At 40.9% G+C, this 24953-nt stretch overlaps 1 protein-coding gene across 2 annotated transcripts in view; it reads left to right on the plus strand.

Moving 5' to 3' along the window:
- Positions 1 to 7297: 7297 nt before the first annotated feature.
- The window catches only part of gad3 (glutamate decarboxylase 3), a 30479-nt gene continuing 12823 nt past the window's right edge, over positions 7298 to 24953 (plus strand). The window contains exons 1-5 of one of the 2 annotated variants that reach the window (XM_085141419.1): positions 7299 to 7531; positions 8945 to 9049; positions 15930 to 16036; positions 20603 to 20738; positions 21878 to 21968. In XM_085141419.1, coding sequence (XP_084997545.1) covers positions 7510 to 7531; positions 8945 to 9049; positions 15930 to 16036; positions 20603 to 20738; positions 21878 to 21968 — 461 coding nt within the window. In that variant the 5' untranslated portion in view covers positions 7299 to 7509. Of the gene's footprint in view, positions 7532 to 8944; positions 9050 to 15929; positions 16037 to 20602; positions 20739 to 21877; positions 21969 to 24953 lie in introns of both variants that reach the window. The other variant, XM_085141420.1, reaches the window with a different exon arrangement.

The following is a 24953-nucleotide window of genomic DNA, read 5'->3' on the forward strand; positions in this document are numbered from 1 at the left end:
TGGAAGAGTATGGATGCTCCCTCCATGGGACTCTGGAAGTAGGAAATTGCAGTCTCTCTAGGCCTGGAAAGACTAACATATATTGCCAAGGGCAAACAATGGGACTATGTGGAAGCCATATATGGATATTTTAGGGAGTGGAGGTGAAGGACATTTATGAAAAAGAAGGAAAAGAAGAAGGGAAGGAGGGGAGAATCTTGTTTATCCTAATTCCTTGTATTTTTGTATTACTGTGAAAACTATGCCAATTTCAACATTTGAATGTGATGTAGGCAGGTTTGATGTAGGGATGGGTGTGTGAATGTGAGGGTGTTCAAATATTTGTTTGTATTGTACAACAGAAAATTTCAGTAAAAATATATGGGGGGAAAAAAAGAAGTATAACGCAACATAAAACAGGGTAATGATTCTACAACACAGAGATCAACAACCACTGTCTCTCAAAACTAGGTGCCTGCTGATTCCTCTCTATCCCCAGCCTCCCTATTTCAAGTCCTTGCTGCCCACTTCTTCACACTCTGTGTTCTCCTTGAAGGAATTCAATAAAACAAGAAGAGAAACAAAAACAAAACAAAAACTATATTTCTCTCCCTTCCCAGGTCAGGAATCAGGATGAGGAAGAAATTAGGTCAGATCAGTGCAGGTTTCTGCACTGCTCACATAAATAAATATATATATGTATAATATCTATCTATCTATATAAAGATGCAATATATGAATTCAGCTAACTGCAATAATTTCATGAGTAAAGCTGCTGAGATGATTTAATTGCACTTTTAGTAAGTGTTGAACTTTGTTGTAACTTCTGTTTTTAGAATCAATGGCCCACATTCTGATTTATTTTTGCAAGTTGCTGATTTCACACAGATCCACTGCTGAAACGTGCCTTTGAGTTTTTCATCATTTAACAAGAACAGTCTCAGGCAATAATTAGGCTTAATACATAAATGCAAGCGACAGCACAAAATTACTTTCATGTATCTAAATCCAACCTGTTCTCACTCCAGACGCGTAAAATACTGACGATTTGTCACGTCCCTTAACTTCCCATGCTGACGGTAAAGGTGAGACGCTGTGGGTTGTCAATTCATTCCAATATGAACCCGCTCGCGGCGATAGGAGACGCTTCGAGCAGAGGCTCCAGCCATCCATTTACTCCAATAATAACCCTGTCAACGCGAAACATGACGCTGTGAAGTACAATCTAACTGGAGAACCGGGTTCCCTCTCCCCCGACGTGTTTTTCTCCCTATTTTAAAGCTTTCTTTTAATGACATCGTTAACATTTCTCACATGAAAGTATCACTGATAATTCAACAATAAAATCGCTTCATGTTGTGGCCATCACACAGTGTTTTCCAAAGTGATTCACGATCTGAAAGTGCGCAGATTTAACGCACATAATCCTTTGTTAGGTTTATTATTTTTATTTCACATGCAAAACACATTTATAGTTTTATTCACCACTCCTGTTAGTTTGGGATGCACTCAGCTCTAACCAATCAGACGCAACATGTGTAAGCAAAGGATGATGGGAGAACGGAGAGACCCATTTATATGTCGTGTCCAAATTCACGGGCTGCATCCTCCTGAGGCCGCATTTGTAGACCGATTACGTCACAGCAACGTGCCGAAGGCTGTCTCCTCCGAATGCAGCCGACAAATGCGTCCTCCTTTTTCCCTGAATTTGAAGGATGGGTCGGGTGTGTCCTTCGTGGCCTACTATATCCCAGAATTCATAGCGTGGCCCAGCCAAATGTCGTGTCCAAATTTATGGGCTGCATCCTCCTGAAGACCCAGCCTTTGTGGTCTACGTGGGCCGGGTCCTCAGAAGGTCAGGTAGGCCGGAAGTAAACGGCTGGGGAAATTGGACGGTCTAGCCTTCTGATTAGCATCACCAGATTTAATGTCCACTGTGAGCGACCATTCTTCTGATTGTCTGTGAAGGTTCTCAGTCATCCAGGTTATCGTAGTCAAAGGAGCTTGCAAAGAATCTGTCTTTCACCCGAAAGACAAAACTCCAAAACAGACTTAACAATGTTGTGTCTGCTGTACAGTGCAGCGAGGAATGCCCAGACCTCTACATTGGAGAGACCAAACAGCCACTTCACAAGCGCATGGCACAACACAGAAGAGCCACCTCCACAGGACAAGACTCAGCTGTCCATCTGCATCTAAAGGTCAAAGGTCACTCTTTCGAGGATGCCAATGTTCACAATTTGGACAGAGAGGACAGATGGTTTGAAAGAGGAGTGAAAGAAGCATCTATGTCCACTGTGAGTGACCATCTTTGAACAGAGGCGGTGGTTTACGACACCGACTGTCTGCCATCTATAATCCATTTTTGAGTTCCCTCCCCAGACGCCTTAACGCCCACTCACATCCTGGGCCATCTGACCTCAGGAATTCGCATGACAAGGTGGGGCCAGGTTTCACAAAGCGCTCACCCGAAACTCTGGCTGATTGGGACCCACACCCAGTTTCACACCTTGGCTCAGGCGATTAGGGGATCATCAGGGGGTCCTTTTGTCCCTCTGTGGGGGGAAACTCCCACTAGGTTTAAATCTGGGACTCTCCACCATTTGACCTTAGAATTGAAGAAGCTTCTTGGATGAGAGGTGAAACGTCTTCAAGCAACTTAAAGAAGTCCAGACGCTTTTCTTTGCAAGCTCCTTTGAATAATCTGACTAATGACACGGGAAAAACAGGAAGTGAGAACATTAATGTGGCAAACTAAACTGAACATGAACAAACTGAAATCACTGGGTCAACGACCCAGGAACCCTGACACTTAAACATAAAAAATCACAAAGAAAGAACAATACAGTATCCACATCTGAACCAAAGAGTAAAACAGTGAAATGTGGATTATTAAACATTAGGTCTCTCTCCTCCAAGTCTCTGTTAGTACATGACTTAATAATTGATCAACAAATCGATTTACTCTGCCTTACAGAAACATGGTTGCAGCAGGATGATTATGTTAGTTTAAATGAATCAACACCCCCGAGTCATTCTAACTACCAGAAATCTCAAAGCACAGGCCGAGGGGGAGGTGTGGCAGCAATTTTTCACACCAGCCTATTAATCAACCAAAGACCCAGACAGACTTTTAATTCATTTCAAAGCCTGATGCTTAACATTGTCCACCCCAGCTGTGAAACTCAGAAACCAGTCTTACTTGTTATCATCTATCGTCCACCTGGGCCTTACACAGAGTTTCTGTCTGATTTCTCAGACTTTTTATCTGATTTAGTTCTGAGCTCAGATAAAATAATTATTGTGGGTGATTTTAACATCTACGTAGATGCTAAAAATGACAGCCTCAACATGGCATTTAATCTGTTATTAGACTCAATTGGTTTCTCTCAAAATGTAAAAGAACCCACCCACCACTTTAATCACACTCTAGATCTTGTTTTAACATATGGCATAGAAACTGAACATACCAAACCCTCTCCTGTCTGATCATTTCCTGATAACATTTACAATAATTGATTATGCAGCAGTGGAGAGTGGACTTTATCAAAGTAGATGTCTTTCTGAAAGCGCTGTAACTAAGTTTGAGAATATAATCCACCCACTGTTATCATCGTCATTGCCCTGTACCAACACAGAGCAGAGCAGCTATCTGAACGCTACTCCAACAGAGGTCGATTATCTTGTTAATAATAATTTCACCTCCTCACTACGTACGACTCTGGATACTGTAGCTCCAGTGAAAACTAAGGTCTCTAATCAGAAGTACCTGACTCCGTGGTATAATTCTCAAACACGTAGCCTAAAGCAATTAACTCGTAAGCTGGAGAGGAAATGGCGTGTCACAAATTTAGAGGATCATCATTTAGCCTGGAGAAATAGTTTGTTGCTTTATAAGAAAGCCCTCCGCAAAGCCAGAACATCTTACTATTCATTACTGATTGAAGAAAATAAGAACAACCCCAGGCTTCTCTTCAGCTCTGTAGCCAGGCTGACAAACAGTCAGAGCTCTGTTGAGCCAACCATCCCTTTAACGTTAACTAGTAATGACTTCATGAACTTCTTCACAAATAAAATTGTTATCATTAGAGAAAAAATTACCAATAATCATCCCACAGATGTAATATTATCTACAGCTACTCTTAGTACCATTGATGTTAAGTTAGACTCTTTTTCTCCAATCGATCTTTCTGAGTTAACTTCAATAATTATAGTGTATATGGCCTCAACCAGCAGCACAGGTGCTACTGTGCTTTAAATGGCCGAAACCAGAAGCACAGGCCCTGATAAGGCTCAGTTTTCTTTTTACTAGCAGCACAGGCACTGGTGTAATGTAGATGGGCTCCGCAGGTAACACAGCCCCTTGTGTGGTATAGAAGAAGGACAGGCCTGGTGTGATGTAGATTGCCTCATCCAGCAACAGTCCCTGGTGTAATGTAGGTGGCCTCTGTCAGCAGGACATACCCCGGTGTCGTGAAGATGGCCTCAGCCAGCAGCAGAGGCCCTGATGAGGCTCAGTTTACCTTTTGCTGGCGGCACAGAAGTACCTGTAGATGGCTTCAGCAAGTAGTACAGATGCTGGTGAGGTGAAGAGGGCCTAAGCCAGCAGCACAGGTCATGGTGTAATGTAGGTGGCCTCTGTCAGCAAGACAGGCCCTGGTGTCGTGAAGACGGTATCAGCCAGCAGCTCAGCCCCTGGTGTAATGTAAATGACCTCAGCAAGCAGCAAAGGCCCTGGTGTGGTGTAGAAGGCCTCAGGAAGCAGCACAGGCGCTACTGTGCTTTAAATGGCCGAAACCAGAAGCACAGGCCCTGATAAGGCTCAGTTTTCTTTTTGCTAGCAGCACAGGCACTGGTGTAATGTAGATGGGCTTAGCAGGTAACACAGCCCCTTGTGTGGTATAGATGGCCTCAGAGAAAGGACAGGTCTGGTGTGATGTAGATGCCTCAGCCAGCAGCACAGGCCCATGTGTGATGTAGATGTCCTCAACGAGCAACAGAGGCCCTGATGAGGCTCAGTTTACTTTTTGCTGGCACCACACGCCCTGTTGTGTTGTAGATTGCTTCAGCAAAAAGTACAGATGCTGGTGAGGTGAAGAGGGCCTAAGCCAGCAGCACAGGTCCTGGTGTTGTGATGATGGGCTCAGCCATCAGCACAGGCCATGGTGTGCTATAGATGGCCTCATCCAGTAGCACAGGCCCAGGTGTAATGTAGGTGGCCTCTGTCAGCGAGACAGGCCCTGGTGTCATGAAGATGGTATCAGCCAGCATCACAGGCCCTGGTGTAATGTAGATGGCGTCAACCAGCAGCACAGGCCCTTGTATGGTGAAGCTGGACTCAGTCAGCAGCTCAGCCCCTGGTGTAATGTAAATGACCTCAGCAAGCAGCACAAGTACCTGTGTAATGCAGATAGCCTAAACCAGCAGCACAGACCCTGGTGTGTTGTACACGGCCTCATCCAGCAGCACAGGAACTGGTGTATACAGATGGCCTGAGTAAGCAGCACAGGCTCTGGTTAAATGTGGATGGCCTCATCCAGCGTGCAGTAAAGGCTCTGGTGTGGTGTCAGATGGCATCAGGCAGTTGCACAGGGCCACGTGTTGTTCCCATGGCCTCATCCAGCAGCACGGCCCCGGTGAGGTGTAGATTACCTCAGCCAGCAGCCCAGGTCCTGGTGTACTGAAGATGGCCTCATCCAGCAGCACAGGAAACTGGTGAAATGTGGATGGCCTCAGCCAGGAGGCAGCAAAGGCCCTGGTGTGGTGTAGATGGCCTAAGCATGCAGCACAAGCCCCCTTGTAAAGTAGCCCCCATCACTGGCCGGTGATGTTGCTGACATCACCAGCCAGTGTAGAGGAGAGTATTGCAGATTGCTGACATAATCAGACAGGGCAGCGGTGTGCAGCTTGCTTACATCACCATTAAGGGCACAGGAGATCGGCTTGCTGGCATCATCATTAAGGTCAGAACTGAAAACACCATAAAGGGCAGTGGATAGCGGCTAGCTGATCCCACCAGTGAGAGCAGAGGACAGCAGCTTGCTGACATCACCTGCCAGTGGAGTGCAGCGCTTCTTGACATCACTAAGCAGGGCGGAGGAGAGCGGATTTCTAACATCACCAACCAGGGTGGAGGAGAGGAGGCTTGCTGACATCACCAAACAGGGAAGAGGAGAGTGGCTTGCTGACCAGTCAGGAGGAACTGAAAACATCAGAAAGGGCAGAGGAAAGTGCCTTGCTTACATTACCTGTCAGGCTAGCGCTGAAATCACCGGCTAAACATGCCTCTACTGCTCTGATTGCGTAGGGACCCAGAGAAAACTATAGATGGTAACAGATGACTAATATGTGACATCGTCTACCAGCATCACTTTGCAGTCATCCTATACACTACCATCTTAGTAGCTTAGAGACATTCCCTCGTACCACCATTCTGCAATTCAATTCAGTTTAATTCAGTTCAATTTTATTTCTATTTTGCCATATCACTACCACAGTTGCCTCAAGAGTCTTTATTTTGTAAGGCAAAGACTCTACAACAATCTGCAGGCTCCTCTTTACTTCACATTCCACCTCTATAGGACTATGAACGTGTGTAAATGTTGGATAGATAGCACTTACTTAGAAAAAACATTTTTAAAAAGTGCTTGGGCAGATTGTATAAAGTGCTTTGTGAAGAGAAAAGGACAAGAGCCAGCACATTAATCACCTGAGTGCACAGTGAATCTACCTCCGGTGCTCCTGGCCTTACTTCTCTTCAACCTGGTTTCATCCACATACATTATATCTACCTTCCTTCTCTCCTTCATATCAACCAGCTCTCACAGTCTCCACTTTTAAAATCCCTAGCCTCACCTCCAAAGTCCACGTCTCACTGCTTCTGAACCAGCTTTCCCTTCTTTGTTTTATTTTGGCGAGCAGTAGCACAGTTTCCTCCAGGACATTTTTGGCCAGCAGCACTGGAGGGCAGCCATTGTTAACCCATGCCCTGAACTATCTGCTATGGACATGTCATTCTAGATAATTCATGTTTAATATAGCAAAGATTTTATGCCAGATACTCTTCCTGATGCAACACCCGTGGCTTGGTTAAATGTGAATCAGAAATTGCATACACCTAATGATAATCAAATGTGCATCACAAAATACTAAAAATCTGCTCATTCAAGTTTCAAGCAAATATTTATCCAAGCCTTTTTATGTTTTATAATCAAAACCACACGCAGGTGTGCTTGTTTGAAACTATTTACTCACACTCATAGTAGCATTGTGTGGGCCACACCTTATTTTGCCTGCAGCCCTTTAAATGCAGTACACTGACTAGCACAGTGTTTGTATGTCTTAGGTTGTATGAACTTAGAACTAAGTAACCGTATTGTTTGTTTATCCAGTTTATATTCTCGCTAAGAAAAAGTGAAGCTGGAAATATGTTCCTGAGGATGTCTCATCTGACTGCTTTTTAATTTATAGTGGGATGCAACCAAGTTACTTTGAAACATATTTCAGCAGTTGACTCTGATTTGTACAGATATGAATTTCCTAAAGCTGTCAGGTAAGAGAAATTGCTTTCCAAATACATGTTTATTAGATATGCTGGACTTTAAGATTTTTGTTTTTGAAATATGCAGTTTCACTTGAAGAGTTTGTCATGTTAGCTGCAGAGATATACACTCTGTTCAGAAAGTATTTTTAGTGAAAATGTGTAGCTGTCATATACATACATATACATATGTCTCTCTCTCTCTCTCTCTCTCTCTCTCTCTCTCTATATATATATATATATATATATATATATATATAATGTATTAGGGGTGCAACGATACACAAAATTCACGGTTCGGTTCAGTTCGATACTTTGGTGTCACGGTTTGATATTTTTTCGATACAAAAAAATGTTCATGCCTTTTTAACTTGTCATTTATTAAAATTATAAATATATATTTTAACTCAAAAGTACAGTTTTTAAATTTAATGTTGCTGAAACAACAAAGTAATAAAAAAATAAATCTATCTGATGGAGAAATCCCTCATCTTTGGAAAAGAGAGTTTATTACAGAGAAATGTCTCTTTCCAAAATAAAAGCTATACTATACGCTTCTTCTGGGCTATATTCTCAGCAGCATATTAAACATATCAGGTCCCCATAAGGAGAATCATGTGCTAACGGCTGTCTAAGTGACTCGGGTAAAGTTTGTAGCATGCGTGCTTGTTGTTTTTGTCTGCTTCCACTTGTCTTTGCACTAGGATGATGTCGGCGTAAATGTGCAGTCATATTCGTTGTGTTCCCACTAGTGCTGTCAGCGTTAATCTCGTTAAAATGACATTAACGCCATCACGCGGCAAATCTGCATTAACGAGTTGCCGCGGATCGGCCCGTGCGTGGGGCTGGACGGCGTCAACACGTTAACGAGCTAACTGCGCTAACGCACTAGTTCCCACCAATGTAATTGAGCATTGCTGGCACATCCGACATACTGTTTTACTTTTGTCCATGACGCGCTTACCTTCAGGGTCATACGTCACATGAAGACCAAAATAGTTCCAAAGGCCAGATCTGAATGAGGGTGGGGGAGGTTCAATTTGCCATGTTGCAACGAGCTTAGCTTCTGTCTTGCTAGCTTGCGCTGCGCTCAGTGGATCTGCGCTCGACAGTGCAGCCTAGGCGGAGTAGTCGAACGCAGATCCACTGAGCGCTCAACACAGACAGCATCGTCAGAAGAAAAGTTGATAAAATAAATTTAAAAATTTGTATTGTTCGATACATATGTGTACCGAACCGAAAGCACTGTATCGAACGGTTCAAAATCGATACGAGTATTGTTGCACCCCTAATATATATATATACACAGTTTCAGTCAGTTATATGTACAATCTTTACTTGTTTTAAAGTTTAAAGTTGAAGCTTTGTGGAGGGAATGGAGAAAGGAAAGCCCTTCAGGGATCATCTTCCATATTGTGATTTCAGACAGGGACTTTGGTGAAACAGCTAGCATGGACAAGCCAAAGCGGAGCTCAGAATTTAGTGAAAGAAAACTGGCACCAGCTGACTTCAGTGGCATCTACAGCAATGGTGAGAACACAGATTCGTACAGGTCTGGTCTTTATCATCACAGGAAGAGCAAGTGAAGATTCCAGTTAGCAACCTTTTAATAAATAAATGATGGGTGGTGCTGTCACTTGGTGTTGGCTCTCTCTGCTGTACAGTCTCACTTACTCTTTCTGTTACATCTCACAGTGGTGTATTGTGTAGCCCATTTAATAAAAAATGTTTAGATAATGTCCTATTACACAAATGTGGCCAAATTTATTAAATCCCCTGCAAAATAATTGTCCAGGGTTGAGACCAGAAGGCAGAGTTGCAGTCTTACACGCCTCTCTGCAGCTTCTCTCCTCCTGTTATACTCCCAAAACCCCATTCCTATAAAGACTGTTTGACCACTTAAAAACAAACCAAATATCATCAAACGTTTATTTCAACATTAAAGAAATAACAAAGAAGGTAGAATATGATTTAATAATTCATCGATATATTGATTTATTCTGCATTACAGAAACCTGGTTACAGCAGAATGATTATATTATTTGACATGAATCAACACAAGTCATACTAATTGTTAGAATCCTCGAAGGCAGAGGAGGAAAAGTGTAAACAACTGTCAGGGCTCTGTGTGCGGGCAGGTGGAGATGTGGATCCAAGTGCAGGACTCTGAGACGGAAATATAACTGAAAACCTCAGCTTTATTGCTGGCACCAACAAAACAGAAACCAAACATGAAAACACTAACTGGAACACACAGGCAGGATCTGAGGGTACGACGCGACACTGGGTTGAGGACAACACAGGGCTAATATACACAGGGTGGTAATCAGAGAATGGGTAACAGGAAGGAGACACAGCTGGGAGAGATCAGGGCTAACGAGACAGGGGGAGTTAAGCTGCACACACTAACATAAGACAAAGACTTTCACAATAAAACAGGAAACAAGAAACCACTCAACAAAGATACAGACACGACACTGAGAGACAGAGTAGACACTGAACCGAAACTGCAATACACATGAGAACCCAAAACCTAAGAACTGATCCCTCACCAAGAATAACAGAAACAGATATATAATGATAATAATAATAAACAAAGCACCAGAACATCAGAAAACAATCCATAATGCAAAAATAAACCAAAATATAAGAAACTCAAAATGCTGGGTCAACACTGACCCAGAACCATAACAACAACTTTATTAATCAATCATAAAGACCCAGACATATGGAGAGAAATTTACCTCAAAAGTGTTATGAATTCATACAATATGACCATAAACAAAGATTTATCAATCTGTACTGTGATTTGTGTGTAATGTTTGAGGACTCGCTTATGCATGCTCAAATCCACGCACAAATACACAGATATGTGACAACACGTTTGACCACAACTATAATAAATAGTGATCATTTACACACAAATCATTAAGTTCTGCTTTACTTCAGGAGGCCCAGGTTTACACTGGGACAGGAACACGCTTACATTTGTGGATCTGTGTGAAGTTGACAGCGTGATATTTCTCTCAAAACCCCACATGGACGTTCGATGTGTTCTGTGTGTTCTGTGTGGTCCTTATACAGAGTTTCTGTCTAATTTCTCAAACTTATATTGTACTGATGTAGAGCATTCAGTGATTTAGTACATCGATGTAGATACTGAAAATAACATCCTCAACATGGCATTTAATCTATTACTACTCAACTGGCTCTCTTAAAATGTTAAAGAACTCACTTACTACTTTAATCATACTCTGGATCTTATTCTCACATATGGCATAGAAAGTGAACATTTCTAAGTATTTACTGAAATGTTTTGTCTGATGATTTCTTTGGTTTTCATTGGAAGGTTGGTGGTTTGATCTTTGGCTGGTGCAGTCATCATGCCAAATATCCTTGGGCAAGACACTAACTGTTGTGGCCATTTTTGTTGAATGTTTATAAAACGCAATTTGTATTAAGTTTTGTTTTTTCTTTAAAGTTGTAAGAATATGTTGACCTAGTTTTGTTATGTAAATTTGTAATTCATTTTATTGGAAATTCCAATTTATTTTGGAAAGTGATTGGTTTATTGGCTTATGGACCCTCCCATTAATCACGGGATTAAGAGCACCCTGGAGGGGTGTGGCAAAGATGGTTTTTTGTTTGCCAAATGTTTGATGGGAAGACGGGAGGGTTAGAAAATGATTTTTTGACCACTTTTGAAGTTGTTAAAGCAAATTAAGTTAACTTTCGTTTAATTTTAAGTTTTAAGAAGTTATTTGGTTGATTTTTGTTTATAATTTTGCACGAAATAAACGCCATATGATTTTAAAACAATGAAGTCAGAAGTGCGTTCTAAAACAAACCTCCCGTTGCCACCCACGGCCTTTTCTTGGACTTTTTGGGTGTTTGGAACATAAAAGGCCGTGACACTAACCCAAGTTGCATCCACCAAAATGTGAATGTGTGTTAATGTTAGATAGAAAGCACTTAAAAGCATAGAAAAAAGTGTTTGAATGAATAGGTGAGTGAGGCCAGTTATGTAAAGCGAATTGTGTAAAGTAGGTAAAATACTCCATATAACACAGTGCAGAGCAGCTACCTGAACCCTGCTCGGACAGAGGCCAATTATCTTTTTTAGCAGCATTACATCTTCACATCATACAACTCTGGATACTAAAGAAAGCATCAAATCAGACGCTTTCTTCCCTGGTAAAACTCTCAAATGCACATGCAGTCTGTTAGTAAGATGGCACCAGTGGGGATGGCTGCCATCACTCGGTGTTCTCCTCAGTTTTGCATTTTTCTCGTGTAGCGCTATTTTTTTTAGCATGCAATGCACTGGTCACCTATGACAGATACTCTTTTAGATGTCCTCAAATATTCACAATCAGGAACCACACCAATTGACTGTACGGTGGGAAAACCGCCAGAGGAAAGGGTTGAAAAGACCTCGAGTCCTGGTCAAACTGAGGAACAGACAACACCGTTCCCCACTTCCCAGCATTCTTCTAGCTAGTGCCAAGCTAGACGAACTACGTCCTGTTAAGGACTGTAACGTCTTTAATTTTACAGAGACATGGGTGGATCCCACAGTCTCTGACTTGACCATTGCTCCAATGGGCCTTTCTGTTCTTTCAAAAACCGTTAGGACTGTACAAAGAAGTTGGGTAAGTGCAGGGGAATTGATGTGTGCATAAAACTGGTGTGTGGATGTACAAGCAGTTTCATACGGGTTCTCTCCTGATCGTGAACACTTCGCCATTTTACCTGCCCAGAGAGTTTACAGCAGTGTTCTGCACCACTGCTTGCATTGCCACACCGTGATACCATGCTGCTGACGTACTGGCAGATGTCTTCACAGACATCTTTAACCTCTCCCTGCTGTTGTCTGTAGTCCCCTCATGCTTCAAGAATAACACTATCATCCCTGTTCTGAAGAAACCCAGTGTGAGCTCCCTCAATGATGATTGCCCAGTAGCACTCACCTCCATGGTTATAAGCATACAGTCAAAGCTCATAGCACATATTCACTGCCTGCTACACTTGACCCTTTTTAGGTTGCCTACAGGCCAGATAGATCCACAGATTATACAACAGTGCTGGCTCTGCACACCATTTCCTACCTGGACCATAAGAGCAGTGGACCCATCTCTGTGCTTGTCCTGCTAGACCTCAGCGCAGCGTTCGATACTGTCGACCATAATATCCTATTAGAGCGATTAGAACATGCTGTAGGTATTACAGGTACTGCACTGCAGTGGTTTGTATCACATCTATCTAATAGACTCCAATTTGTTAATGTAAATGGAGAGTCCTCTTCACACACTAAGGCTACGTCCACACGTACACGGGTATTTTTGAAAACTGAGATTTTCCGTTTTCGTTTTAAAAAATAATCCCGTCCACACGTAAACGCAGAAATGAAGGAAAACGCTGCTAGGAACATGCCAAAGCAGCAGGTGGCGCTATATTCCTAACCGTGTAGAAATGTTGGCCAATCAGAAGTCTAGAAGCCTCGGTGGGAAATAGTAAACAAAGCTGGGGCATAGAAGCAGAACCGAGTTGTATGTGTGGAGGGACAGTAACTGTGTGTGTATATGTAAGCATTTAAACACTGCAGAGAGAACAATTAACAGTAACAGTATTGTAGAAATTCATTTCACCGAAACAATAACGTGGTGCACAGTGTGACGTCAAAAAAGGCGCACACCTTAGACGCTGCGTTTTCTGCGTTTTCTCCGTTTTTCTCGTCCACACATAAATGCAAAAACGGAGTTTTCAAAAATATCCAACCTGGCCGGAGTTTTTAAAAATCTCCGTTTTCAGTGACCAAAAACGCTGTTTACGTGTGGACGAAAGGTGCAAACGCATAGAAAAATCTGCGTTTTCAAAAATACCCGGGTACGTGTGGACGTAGCCTGAGATTAATGGTTGGACCAGTTCTGTTTAATGCTCGTTTTGCACTAGAGGTGTCAAACTAATTTTACATCACAGGCCACATACTGCCCACTTTGATCTTTAGTGGCCTGAACCAGTGAAACTCCTCTTTCTGTCAGTGTAAAGAAGTTACACTTGAACTGTTTTTCTGCATAATAAAAAAAAAAGTTGCTGTGACAAAGAAGAAATCTGTCAGCAAGACTTTGAACTTCAATAAATAAATCTGTAAAATTACAGAAAAGGTTCTGGTAGCTCATTGCCCAGACTGCCCTTTTCTTAACTGTAGTCATAAAAAAGGAAATTTCTATAATAGAAAGTGAAACATTTCTGCCATTTCATTGTTTATGGCTTAGTTACTTGGTGTTTTATGAACGCCCATAAGGGAGGTTTTTATCATTAGGAAAAGCTGTAAAACTTGTGAAAATACAGTCAAAAGTCCAAAGTTTCTGTTGGTGCTTATTTGTGGTGAGCAGCAGATCAAACAAGTTAACAGTTATAAATGGCTTCAAACACACATTCAGGCCTGTGAGACTCATTTAGACAATGAGCCGTGGCTCCGTCTGAAACCTGAAACCTTTTGTCCTCCACTGTGGAAAATGGCTGAAAAATGGGTATCACTTTAGCCAGCTCCTAATTTTATAAATTCTGCACTTAGGTTTGCAGTCTCCAACGTCATAGAAATTCAGCCAGATGCTGCTCATTTTACATTTTTCCTCGTTTCTTTACTTTTTCCCAACACGCTTGCATTTAAATCTGACTCCCCCGTCTCTCTGTGTAGCTGTCTTCAAAATGTCGGCCCCCCTTTCTTTTACATAATGGTATGATCCCATCTATATTTGTATTGGCCACATGGTGTGCCCATCAAAATAAAGTCCGGCTCCTGTCTGCAAGAATATGGCTCCCAAATACCAATAAAAATCATATTTTGCATGGTTGGTTACAAGTATAGAGCTTCAACATGCAACAAGAAGAAAGAGTGAGACAAAATATTTTCTGAGCATGCAATTTATTGAAAACGACATTTATACTTAAACTACAGCTTTTTGTTTATGATTTGTTGTTCAGTTATTAACTCATGTGCTGTAACAGTCTACGCTACCTTCGACTGCACCGGCTACAGGGCCTGTCTAGCTACAGATATTTCAAGGGCACGAAGCTGGGTCTCCAATTCAGTGATCCTGGCCTCCAGAGCTGCCATATTGTCTCAGAGTGATGCTAAAAAGATATGTTGTGCATTTATTATGTCTAAGCTGGAAGATTGTAATTGGATTCGGGAGACAGACACTATCTCTACTTTAAGATTAGGCTTCAAACTTTCCTTTTTGCTAAAGCATATAGTTAGGGCTGGACCAGGTGACCCTGAATCCTCCCTTAGTTATGCTGCAATAGATGTAGGCTGCCGGGGGATTCCCATGATGCATTGAGTTTTTCCTTTCCAGTCACCTTTCTCACTCACTATGTATTAACAGACCTCTCTGTATTGAATCGTATCTGTTATTAATCTCTGTCTCTCTTCCACAGCATGTCTTTATCCTGTCTTCCTTCTCTCACCCCAACCGGTCGCAGCAGATGGCCCCGCCCCTCCCTGAGCCTGGTTCTGCCGGAGGTTTCTTCCTGTTAAAAGGGAGTTTTTCCTTCCCACTGTCGCCAAAGTGCTGCTCATAGGGGGTCATATGATTGTTGGGTTTTTCTCTGTATCTATGAAGCGCCTTGAGGCGACTTTTGTTGTGATTTGGCGCTATATAAATAAAATTGAATTGAATTGAATTGAATTGAATTATCAGCATCATATGTCCTAGTAACTCCCTGAAAAAAGCCTTCAATTTAACCAAACTGCTTCAGCAAGAGTACTGACAGGGACTAGAAGGAGGAAGCATATATTATTCCCATATTAACTTTACAAGGTATTGAATAATCAAACCCTTTCTTATCTTAAAGGCCTCACAGTACCATATCGCCCTAATAGAGCACTTGCTCTTTAGACCGCTGGTTTACTTGTTGTTTCTAGGATATTTAAAAGTGTAATGGGAGGCAGATCCTTCGGCTTTCAAGCCCCACTTCTGTGGAATCAGTTCCTAATTTGGATTCGTGAGACAGACACCCTCTCTACTTTAAGATTAGGATTAAATTATTAGGATTTCCCTTTTCAGGCGGCCCTGAGCCAGCGCTTAGTTATGCTGGGATAGACCTAATTTCCTGGGGCCTTCTCACAACTTGTCCACAAAGATGGACTGTTGTTGTTTGGGAGTTATATAAATACAATTGATTTAAAATGAATTTAATTGATGTCTGACTATTTTCTATAGAATATTTAATCAATTTCTTTTTCTAATGACCCACATTCCATTAACCAATACTTTTCATACCTATAGTGGTGCTTTGGTGCATGCTTCATCTTACAAGTAACAAATAGTATTTAGGCACCCGACATTTATGAAAGGATTGTGTGTGTGTGTGTGTGTGTGTGTGTGTGTGTGTGTGTGTGCAGACCTGCTCCCAGCTTCAGGCGGTGAGGAGATGACCAGAGGATTTCTGCAGGAACTGGTCGGCATCTTGTTGGGTTTTATCTGCAAGTCTAATCAGAGGAGCTCTAAGGTACTGTTTCTATTATTACTTTAAACAGCTGTACTTTGATCAAAGCAGCTTTCTCTGTACATGATTCAGAATACAGCAGTACCCCTATTCACAAGTGCTTGCCAGATCAGGCACAAGGTCAAGGTAACTTTATTTATACCCATAGGCAAGGTAAATTTGCTTTACAGAAAAAATGACAGCATTTGGCATCCCTTTAAAAACACACATACCTAGTAAAGATATAAACCTCACTGTGGCACATCTATAGTAATTTTAATATTTCGAATCAAAAACAGTTCTTATTTAATTCAGTGACAGCAACGGGGACGAAGCTGTTTTTATAACGCTTTGTCCTGCATCTCGGAAAAGAAACCTCCGTCCTGAGGGAAGAAGCTGAAATTCACCCTTTAGAGGACGGGAACCATTTTTAAGGACTGATAAAGCCATCCTCTGTACCTGCTTAGAGTACAGGGAGGCTAAACAAGACTGTGGCTCACCTATCAGACGACTGGACCATCTCACTATCTGATTTAGAGAGTTTTTCTCTGTGACAGAGGTCTGATTGAACCATGCCACCAAACAAAAGGATAAAACAGACTCAATAAAAGAACGATAAAACAAAGTTAAAATTTTTTGGTCAATGTGGAAATGAGCAAGTTTCCTAAGACAATAAAGGTGCTGGTGACCCTTTTTACAAACTGATTTGCAATTTTGATCAAAGTTCAGTTTTTCATTGATTATGGCCCCAAGATATTTATATGATTGTCCTTCTCTATTTTCTGACCTTTAATTAAAGTGACTGCGTGCCCATTTTGTTGTTTCCTAAAATCAATCACCATATCTTTTGGTTATGGTTCATTTGCCAAACTTTTTTTTGTTTCTTTTGTCAAATACTCTTCCTGGTGCAACCCTAAAGGGATTGTGTCTTCTCCTGGGATACAACTAGTGATCTTTCCCTTGATAGACTAATATGTAAACTAGGGCCGAACAGTTTTAGAAATGATCTAATTAGGATTTCAATTCAATTCACGATATTCTTCAAATTAAGCTTCAGCACAAAATTCACAATGTACAGTAAGATTTACAAACATCACAGAAGATGACATCATACCATCAGAGCATTAAAAGCTATTAATATGACGGATGGATGGACGGAAGGATGAAAACTAAAGGTAAGAAGTGCTTTCAAATGTATTTATTAACAAGAAACATGCATGTTCATTCTTACTATACATTTTTCAGCTCTGTTTAGTGATGGTAAATTTGATTCTTTTTACTGAATCGAGTTTTAATGAGTCACTCACCAAAGTGAATCGGATTTTTTGAGTCATTTGATTCACTGAGTCAGTTGACCAGAGAGTGCAAAAAATGTACATTTTCACTCAAACTTAATTTGTTTCTCTTTTCATGTAAATCCTACTGCTAAGATGAATGATTCTAAAAAAACAACTATTTTATAGAGCAAAAAAGAGCAAAAACATTTCTAAAATTAAGCAATTTCCTATCAAAATTGCTTAATAAACATTTATTTTGTTTATTTTTATTTTATTAGTATTTTCCTTAAACGTGTTAAATATATATTTTCTCATCTAAATGTCCACTGAGCTGTGAGCCAGGGGGCGGTAATGCGCCTTAACATTGGTTGCCAACCAAGAAGAAGAAGAAGCTGTGAGCCAGGAGGGAGGGGGTGAGTGAGTGAGTGATTAGTTCGCTCGCTCTATGATTCAGCACAGGAGGGAGGGGGTTAGTGAGTGAGTGATTCGTTTGCTCTATGATTCAGCACAGGAGGGAGGGGGTGAGCGAGTCCTGAGTGATTCGCTTACGCTTACGATTCAGCACAGGAGGGAGGGGGTTAGTTAGTGAGTGATTCGCTTACGCTTACGATTCAACACAGGAAGGGAGGGGGTGAGTAGCTCAAATGTGCTGTTAGCATGTTAGCAGAGCGATGCTACTGTGAACCGAGGAGCTATTTTCTTGATGTGAGCTTCTACTCAGGGTTTTTTTCTTCCAGTTCAGAGCAGAAATGCTTTTGTTAAGAAACTGGCTGTTGTTTTTTCCCCCCCACAATTTTAATTATAAGCTAGATATATTTCTACTAAGCGAATTAGTTTGCTAACAGAAACAGGGATGAGTCAGTGAGTCAGTTGGGCTTGTGAATCATGATTCACGAGTCAGTAAAGTGATTCTCGAGTATTGAACGATTCGTTCACGAATCGAACATCACTAGCTCTGTTACCACTTTTTCTTTACACTCTGCATAGCTGTGGGATGGCAACCTGGCAGAAGTAGATGCGGGAGGGTATCACATATCTTCTGTCCAGCATGGAAAGGAGGTTTTTAAATCTGTATTTAGTGACTGTGTTAACAAACACCATGTCCCTGGCAATGTAATATGCCATTTGTTATCGCCTGATATCTTTTGCTGCTCTCATCAAACAGAGTTCAGCTATCAAAAGATGCAGTAATTATAGACTGTTTGCTACAATGAACCTGAGCGCCACTTTCACTAGACTTTTCAGCAGACTTTTTTGTCATGCACTCCTCATGCAAATGCCTGTGGTGATTTTTCAAGTGTCAGTATAAGTTGGTTATGTTTCCGCTACATGTTGCAACTTTAATGCGACAGGTGTTGCACAGTACCTGTTTCTGGTGCACGTCTGCAGCCTCAAACCCGCAATACTCCCAAATGACCAACGTGCTGGTTTTTGAGAGGCCAAACGGACTGCAACTTCAGAAAACACCAGCAATAAGAAAAGCGCTGAAAAAGCACACAGAACACAGTGGAAATGGGAAAAATTACAACAGAAATAAGAAAAAACTGATTTCCAAAATCACAAGGGAAGTGTTTCTGGGAGACTATAACCTGATGGACCTGTTCCAGGAAGCCAAAACATGACAGGTGTGTTTTATCATGATTCATATAATACTGATGACCAAAACATTCTAACAATTGCGCTGGGAGACACTTAAAAGAAGTGGAGGATCTATCGGCTTTGTGAGGAAAGAAAAGATGAGAGGTAAGTGTGTTAGCCTAACTATTAGCCTAAAAATCTGTCATCAGTATTATATGAATCATTATAAAGCACACCTACCATGTTTTGGGTTCCTGCAACTGGTCCGCCGGGTTATTGTCTCCCAGAAACACTTCCCTTGTGCTTTTGGAAATCTGTTTTTTCCTATTCCTATTTCCATTGTTGTTTTTCCTATTTCCATTGTGTTCTGTGTGCTTTTGCAGCGTTTTTCTTATTGCTGGTGTTTTCTTAAGTTGCAGTCCGTTTGGCCTCTCAGGGCCACTGTAGAAATCTCCTAACTGCGCTTCTGGTTCGGCTGAAGCCACCATGACATGTTCAGATTTCAAAGCGTAAGGAGCCGGCTAGTTTTGATTGGTTAGCGTGACCTGTCCAGTAGCATGCCACTTCTGATTGGTGGGCTTGGCAGGATGGTAGAGAGATGACATGTGTGTGTTAAAAAAACAAAAAAACAAAAACATCAAAAAACTACAGATCCTGGGTCAGTTAGGAGTGCTACAAAAAACGCAACTTTGCCGATCACGTGATCACTTTGTCTGAAATTGCAATTCTGATCAGAAAACGATAAATTGTTCAGCCTTAGTGTAAACCATTAGTGTCCTAATATTCTTCTTAGTAGTGTAATGCCAGTCTGGAGTCCACTGTGACAACTTTCCAGCAGTGTGTTTGACTGTAAAACATGGGCTTTCTGTTTTGCACACTCCTGTTGTCACCAAGTCTGTGAGGAGGTGGAGTCAGGAAGCCAGCAAGGCTCTGCATAACTCCTGACTGGGACACGCTCTGTGATCCAAATGGTGAATATGTCAACAGCATCACAGACTGCATAATTAACCTATATGCATTTCTGTGGGGATCTTCCCAACTAGAACTGTACACTGTTTTCCCAGTAACAAGCACTGGATCAACATTACTTAATTGCCTTTTTCTCACCATTTTTGTAGCAACACACTACAACTACACTACACACTACAACAAACCTGTAGGAATTAGTGAACCAGCTTTCAAGGCTTAATCAACCTCCACTACTGCAGAACAGCTTTAAATTGTTGACTCATGTTGTGTTCACTGAAAATGGCTTTTTTGTATAATTCTGAATTAATTGGGTAACCTTACCTTTTTTTAAACCTCTGGCAGTTCATCACTTACCTTTGTACCATTTTAAGCTATTCATTGGACTTGAACGACTTGAATTGCAATAAATAACTCGAAAAATTGGGGTGTACTAAAAACCTTTGGCCAGTAGTGTATATACAGTAGTTTTACAGGTTATTCTATGTTTATAGAATTACTTTAATATCTAAAAAACTAAAATAATAGTCATTCATTTCAAATCACTTTGTCTATTTGTAATATATGTAAAGCACATGCTGTTAATCCTGTTTTTCACTTTTCACTTCTGCCTACTGGCAAAAAATGTAATTCTTAATAAAATGATAGAGGAATGATTCCCCATATTAAAATCCCAGCGAAACTGACATGATTGAAAATGTTTTTATGTACGTGTATGATTTAAAATGTGCATGGTTTTAAAATGTAAAAAATAGTATCTACCATATAGGTGCTGGACTTCCATCATCCTCATCAGCTAAAGGAGGGACTGGAGGGCTTCAGTCTTGACCTGCCAGTACAACCAGAAACTCTGGAGCAGTTACTAGTGGACTGTAGAGACACCCTCAAATATGGTGTTAGTACAGGTATGGGAAGTACTCAAATATGTTTATCGTGTCAGGTCTGAGTTCTTACCTACAGATGTGTTTTTTTTTGCAACTTAAAAAACAAAATCTGTTCCACTCAACAATGGAGGATTTGTCTCTATGCAAATTACATTACCTGGATCACTTGAGATTCAGATGTGCTCAGTGTGCCATGCAATCTGCTGAAGTGCTTTTGCAGGTCCTTGTTATTAATACTTAATTGTTTATGTATTTATTTTGAAAAATATAATTGGTTTTTAGCACACTAAACCGCAATGAATAAGCCTAGTTTTGTCCAAGTGCTCCTGAACTTTAGTTCAGTATTAGAACTCATATACAGTACATTTACTGAAAGAGAAAAAATAGTATTTCCACCCCCAAGGCACCAACCACCCTGTTTTGAACAAGCTGGGAGGTCTCCCATGGCTCAGAAGTCAAGAAACACCCAATTGACATCACTGTCAGATTGGTTTCTCTCCATATTATATAGCATACAAATATATGCTTTGTTTCTATACAGTTGGATTCCAATGTAGAACCAAGTCATGGTTCTACATTGTGACTCAAAACCTAACTTCTTTATGCAGTCTACATTTTCCTAATGAACCTTGGCTGCAAATATTTACTTCCCCCCCATTTGCACCCCATTAGTGCAAAGAACCTTTTCTAAAACATTTGATGGCAGGAAGTGCGTTGGAAAATATATTACTTGTACTTTCTGACCTTGTTCTCTGTCATTTGTGGAAAATGCAAGGAACAATTTGTTTTTCAGTGTCTTATGGAGTAGTTTGTGGCATAGCAGCATTATAAATTAACCACAAGCTAAAAAAAAACATTTATAAAAAAACCTTTCATATTTTCCAGCACTGTCCTTACCTTTAATATCTCAGCTGCCATCACTTTATCAGTGTAAACAGAAGGAGTAATAAAATACTTCCCTGTTACAGGGAATAATGAAGGACATTTCTGTTACTGTACATCTTTAATCACATTCTTTGTTGTCTTTATTTTATTGGAGATGTATAAATGCACACAAGAAATGTCAAACCTTAGTAGTAAAGTATTATGTATTATTTTATAACACACACACACATGCACTCATAAGCATAAAAACACATATATAAACTTGTGTTTTTCAGGTCATCCACGTTTTTTCAATCAGCTCTCTTCAGGTTTGGATGTGATTGGTGTGGCTGGCGAGTGGTTGACCTCAACAGCCAACACGAACATGTAAGATCTCAAAAAGGTCACATTACACAAAAGTTATACATTGATTTGCATGACATTGAGAAAAAATATTGAGGGAAATAAGTATTTGATCTCCAATCAAAACATGACTTAGTACTTGGTGGAGAAACCCTTGTTGGGAAGCACAGTAGAATACATCTCAGAAAATCCTTTAGGCTTCTTGGCTGCCTAATGGACAAATTTTCTATCCGGTCGTTAAGTCTGACGTCACTAGCCGTGTCTGGGCCTAAACTCCGCTGCAGGTCCATATATCAAACGATCACTATGGCATTACTGAGAGTTGAAAAACTGTCTAAAGTCTTTAATAAATAAAATGATCAGTGTTCTGCTCTACCAGGTGTAACAATTGAGTTTAACATCCAGGCATCCATGAAAACGGAATTTATGACATTTAACGGAGTTAGAAGTCAGCAGGAAGTTAGCTCGCTAGCTTCTATCTAAATACAATATAGCATGTCCTGACTGCGGGGGTTTGGAAACAAATTCAAATGTACAGCTCTGTTATCACTTCCAACATAAATGAAGACAGAAAACTAAACAGCAGTGATGTTTGTAGGGTTACTGAAGTTTGGCTAGTTGTAGCTAATGACGTGCTACGTGACCGCTAGCGGCACAGCTATGTTAGCATAATATAAACAAGCTAACTTTTTTTTCCACTCTATAAAAGTTAACGTGAGTGTTCTCGGTGGTCAGGAACAAATGTAATCGCATGGCAGGATGCTGTAAAAGGACCACACTTTAGCCAGGAGAACAACTGAGATAATCCATCCACAATACGAGGTTAGTGATTCATATACTGCTGCATGGGCTGGGCTGTAGTTACATCCTAAGGTTTTAAAAACTGAGCTTAAATGAATGATTAGCGGTAATAAAAGCCGAGGGAGGTCAACAGTGATCACTGACTGTTTTAGGAGCTTTTTGAGATTAAATAGAAGAAAATACAAAACATTTAACATGTTAACAACACAAAAGCCATATAGTAGTCACAGACTACTTTAGGCCCGGAAGTAGGATTCATCACGTCATCACTTAACGACCGGCTAGAACTAAGGTGTGTTGTGCGAGTGTTTTAGTGTGAGTGGGTTTATCTAGTGCTTTGTTCTTGTACAACGCTTTGGGAAAACTTTTTAAAGTTTTTAAATGTGCTATATAAATAAATTGGATTTGGATTTGGAACTTGTTAAATGTAGAAAGCTGTCTATAAAATCAGTTTGTTCCATTCCAACCTGGGCAATTCTAAAAAATTGTGAAGGAACATCAGTGACAACTTATAAACCTGCACAAGGCTGGAATTTGTTATAAGACCATCAGTGAAAAGCTTGGTGAGAAGGTGGAAATGGAGGAAATATAAAGTTACCTTTGACCTTTGCTTGTTAATGATCTGAAGGCAGCTGGAACCACACTCACCAAGAACACTATTGGTGACACACTAAGCTGTAAGGATTCAAATCTTGCTGCAACTGCAAGGTCCTCCTGCTCTTGAATAATCAAGACCCTTCTTATCTTAAAGACCTCATAGTACCATATCACCCTAATAGAGCACTTGTACAATAGGAGCCAGAGCCTCCAGCTTTCAGGCCCCTCCTCTGTGATTTTAATTTTTAATTCATTAAATAAATATGGACAATCATTTCAACCAGAAAAAAGAACTGTTTAAAGAAATAATTGAAATTACCATTACACCGATGCCGATGAGTGTGTGTAAACCAGGGGTAGGCAACCTTTCTGATGACGAGTGCCATTTAGAATTTCCTCAGAAGTCAATGTGCCATATGATTGCATTAGCAATACATTTTATAACGCTCTATATTAACAGTTACACACTATATAGAAAAACTTTATAGAATTACAGTATATTTGTTCGTAGATGTTGGCAGCTATCAGCGAATAGTTGCCATGCAAGCTCCATGAACACGCACAGCTGTGGATTCCAGCCGCTTCAATGTTATATGTATGATTTCTATACATTTTACGTCAGATAAAAACTTGGGTTGTAAGCTTCAGATAATTATTTAATAAAAGCGAGACATTTTAAATGAGAATAAGAAAGTATTTCTTTGTGCCCCCTTTTCCTGTTAATGCCTACCTACCTGGCCCCCTGGCAAAACTTTGCTAGACCCGCCCCTGCACAGTTACCAGCTGTCAGCTTCACAGAAAAGGATCCTGGTGTTATTTCTCAGAAACAGTTCATAACTTCCCTTCAACTCATTCATGTCACCTAAAAGGTAAACCTGTTTCTCCATCACCTGTTCAGCTCTGATGGTTCAGTAAGGACATCTCCTGGTTTCATCTTCATGTTTCCCTCTCACCACATATCCAAACCGACATCATGACCAGCAGCTTTACAGCTGTGGCTCCAGCAAACATCAGCTGATACTAGAAATTAATATTAAATAAATTCTAACAACAGCTCATCAAGCTTAAACGTGCTGCTGTTGTTTAGCGCGACATCTGCCGGTTTCCTCTTTCTGGTGCAAATTGGGCGATAAACCACTTGCTAATATTACTGAATCTGAGGAAGCACCATAGCCACCACCAAACAACTGAGTTATGTTTACACACTGACCAGCATCTGGCCAATCCACCACCTTTCATTGTTTATACTGTTACAAAGACAAAAAAAGTCACCGGGCCATCGAACAAATGCCCGGTATGCGCGATGGCCAGTCCAGCTATGGTCGTGCCATCAGTTAACCCTTCGCGTGCCAACTGTGGCACGCGTGCCTAGGGTTGCCGACCCCTGGTGTAAACTTACATACTAATGTATGTATAGTCCAAAAACACGGATGAACACTTTGAAAATGCATACTCTTGCCACAGAAGGCATATGAGGCATTGTTGTGCACCATGAGGAACCCAGGACCCACTGCACCAGCGTAGGCTCTGACAATCCAAGGATTTCTTTATGATGGCAGTCAGGGTGCTGTTGTATTCGTGTATCCACCTTGACGAATCACCAGTAAAACA

Source organism: Neolamprologus multifasciatus, chromosome 18, assembly GCF_963576455.1.
Source record: "Neolamprologus multifasciatus chromosome 18, fNeoMul1.2, whole genome shotgun sequence".
Lineage (NCBI taxonomy): Eukaryota > Metazoa > Chordata > Actinopteri > Cichliformes > Cichlidae > Neolamprologus > Neolamprologus multifasciatus.